The following is a 1,544-nucleotide window of genomic DNA, read 5'->3' on the forward strand; positions in this document are numbered from 1 at the left end:
CCCCCCCCTTTAATGCCCCCAGACTCTGCTCCTTTCCATAGCCTCTCCCCAGCGTTCTCTCCCGCCGCTGATCAGCCCAGGCCAAAGTTTTAACTTCGCCCATCAGCCCACGGGAAGTTCTAACCCCAACTGCTGTAGCCCACCCCCCCCAGGTTCTCTCCCCTCACCCAGCCCCTCCCCCAAGTTTCTCTCCAGGCCCCCAGCTCCTCCCCCGAGATTCTCGCTCCGCCTACTAACTCTCTCTGAGGTTTTAGCCCCGCCCACTCTCCCCTCCTATGGTTATGACTTGGCCCACTAGCCCCGCCCCAACACCTCCCCTGCTGGGGTCCATTCCCCACCCCAAATTCGCAGTCTTCTGGGGTCATTACTCATTCTTGGCCACGAAAGATCCGGAGACCTTTCCGGGTTATTCATGGTTGAACCGCCCCTCAAGCCCCTGCTCCCCCTTCCCTGCCCCGCCCTGACTCAGTTCCTTCTCAATTTCCTCTCGCAGTTCAACCCTCTCCCGTACATTTCCCGGGAAAGGAGTTGAGAGGGTAGCTAGGGTATAGTGAAAGGGAAGGGTCCTCCAGCGACAAGCCCTGGCTTCCCCAGCCCCTGTCTCTGCGACGTTCGGCCTCTCTGTTTAGATCTTTTGTAAAACGAGGCTTCGTTCTCCGGGTCTTTCAAAGGGGCTGGGTCGGGGCGGGGGCGGTGGGGAGCCCCGACCCAGCGCGGAGAGCTGGGGGACGCCCCTGCGGGGCCAGAATCCCACTTACTCAAGGACGGGATGTAGGTTACCTCTCTGAGCCTGTTTCCTTCTCTGTGAAACACGGTTAAAATAGCTGTGGCCGTCCAGTCTGAAATCGCAGGGCAGGAGCGTAGAGGAGCGGCTGAAGTACGGAGCGCACTCCTTCCGCGGCCGCTGCGGCGAACTACCTGCGCTCGACTAGTATTTCCTGAGCCCCTCCTGCTGGCCTGGTACTACTGTGCTGTGCGGGGCTGCAGGTGGCTGGAGGATTATTATGTGAGGGGAAGGGCTGGGGACTGAGCCCCCCTCCTCCAGCTCATCCGCCTCTGAGCCCCCCGCCCCTCCCCCTCTTCCCTGCGGTCAGGACCCAGTGCCCAGCGCAGGGGTTTGGACGCCCAGGCCGTACCTGGAATGCAGGTCTGAACCGACAGCAGCAGCAGCGGCAGCAGCAGCGGGCGGCCCATGTCTGGCAGCAGCTCCTGTCCGTGTGGCTTCCCCCACCTCTCAGTCTGGCCCGGGGAAGGAGACAGTTTTGTGCCCCCGGGGCTCCTCCCAGAGATTTTGCGAAAGAGCTAGTCAGCCCCAGAGGCGTGGGTGCTTCCCCCTCCTCCCCCATTCACCCCTCCTCCTCAAAAACTTCCTTTGCCAGGGCGCGGCCAGCCAGGAGGAGGGGGGATAGGCTCTGCTCTGACTCATGTGGCCGTGGTCACAGCTGTCTGCAGGCTGCCGAGGTGCTAACTCAGTGGCCTTTCACAGCTCACTTCCCAGAGCAGGAGTCCCAGCAAGAGACAGGGCGGGCTGACGGACACCCCGC

At 62.2% G+C, this 1,544-nt stretch overlaps 1 protein-coding gene across 1 annotated transcript in view; it reads right to left on the reverse strand.

Annotated features, from left to right (window-relative positions):
* PLAUR (plasminogen activator, urokinase receptor) overlaps positions 1–1,293 on the reverse strand; it is a 12,202-nt gene extending 10,909 nt beyond the window's left edge. Inside the window, exon 1 of the mRNA XM_008684421.2 lies at positions 1,137–1,293. Within this exon, the coding sequence (XP_008682643.1) occupies positions 1,137–1,194 (58 nt within the window). The 5' untranslated portion in view covers positions 1,195–1,293. The remainder of the gene's footprint in view (positions 1–1,136) is intronic.
* Between the last annotated feature and the right edge of the window lie 251 nt (positions 1,294–1,544).

This window comes from Ursus maritimus, unplaced genomic scaffold (assembly GCF_017311325.1).
Source record: "Ursus maritimus isolate PB19 unplaced genomic scaffold, ASM1731132v1 scaffold_19, whole genome shotgun sequence".
Taxonomy (NCBI): domain Eukaryota; kingdom Metazoa; phylum Chordata; class Mammalia; order Carnivora; family Ursidae; genus Ursus; species Ursus maritimus.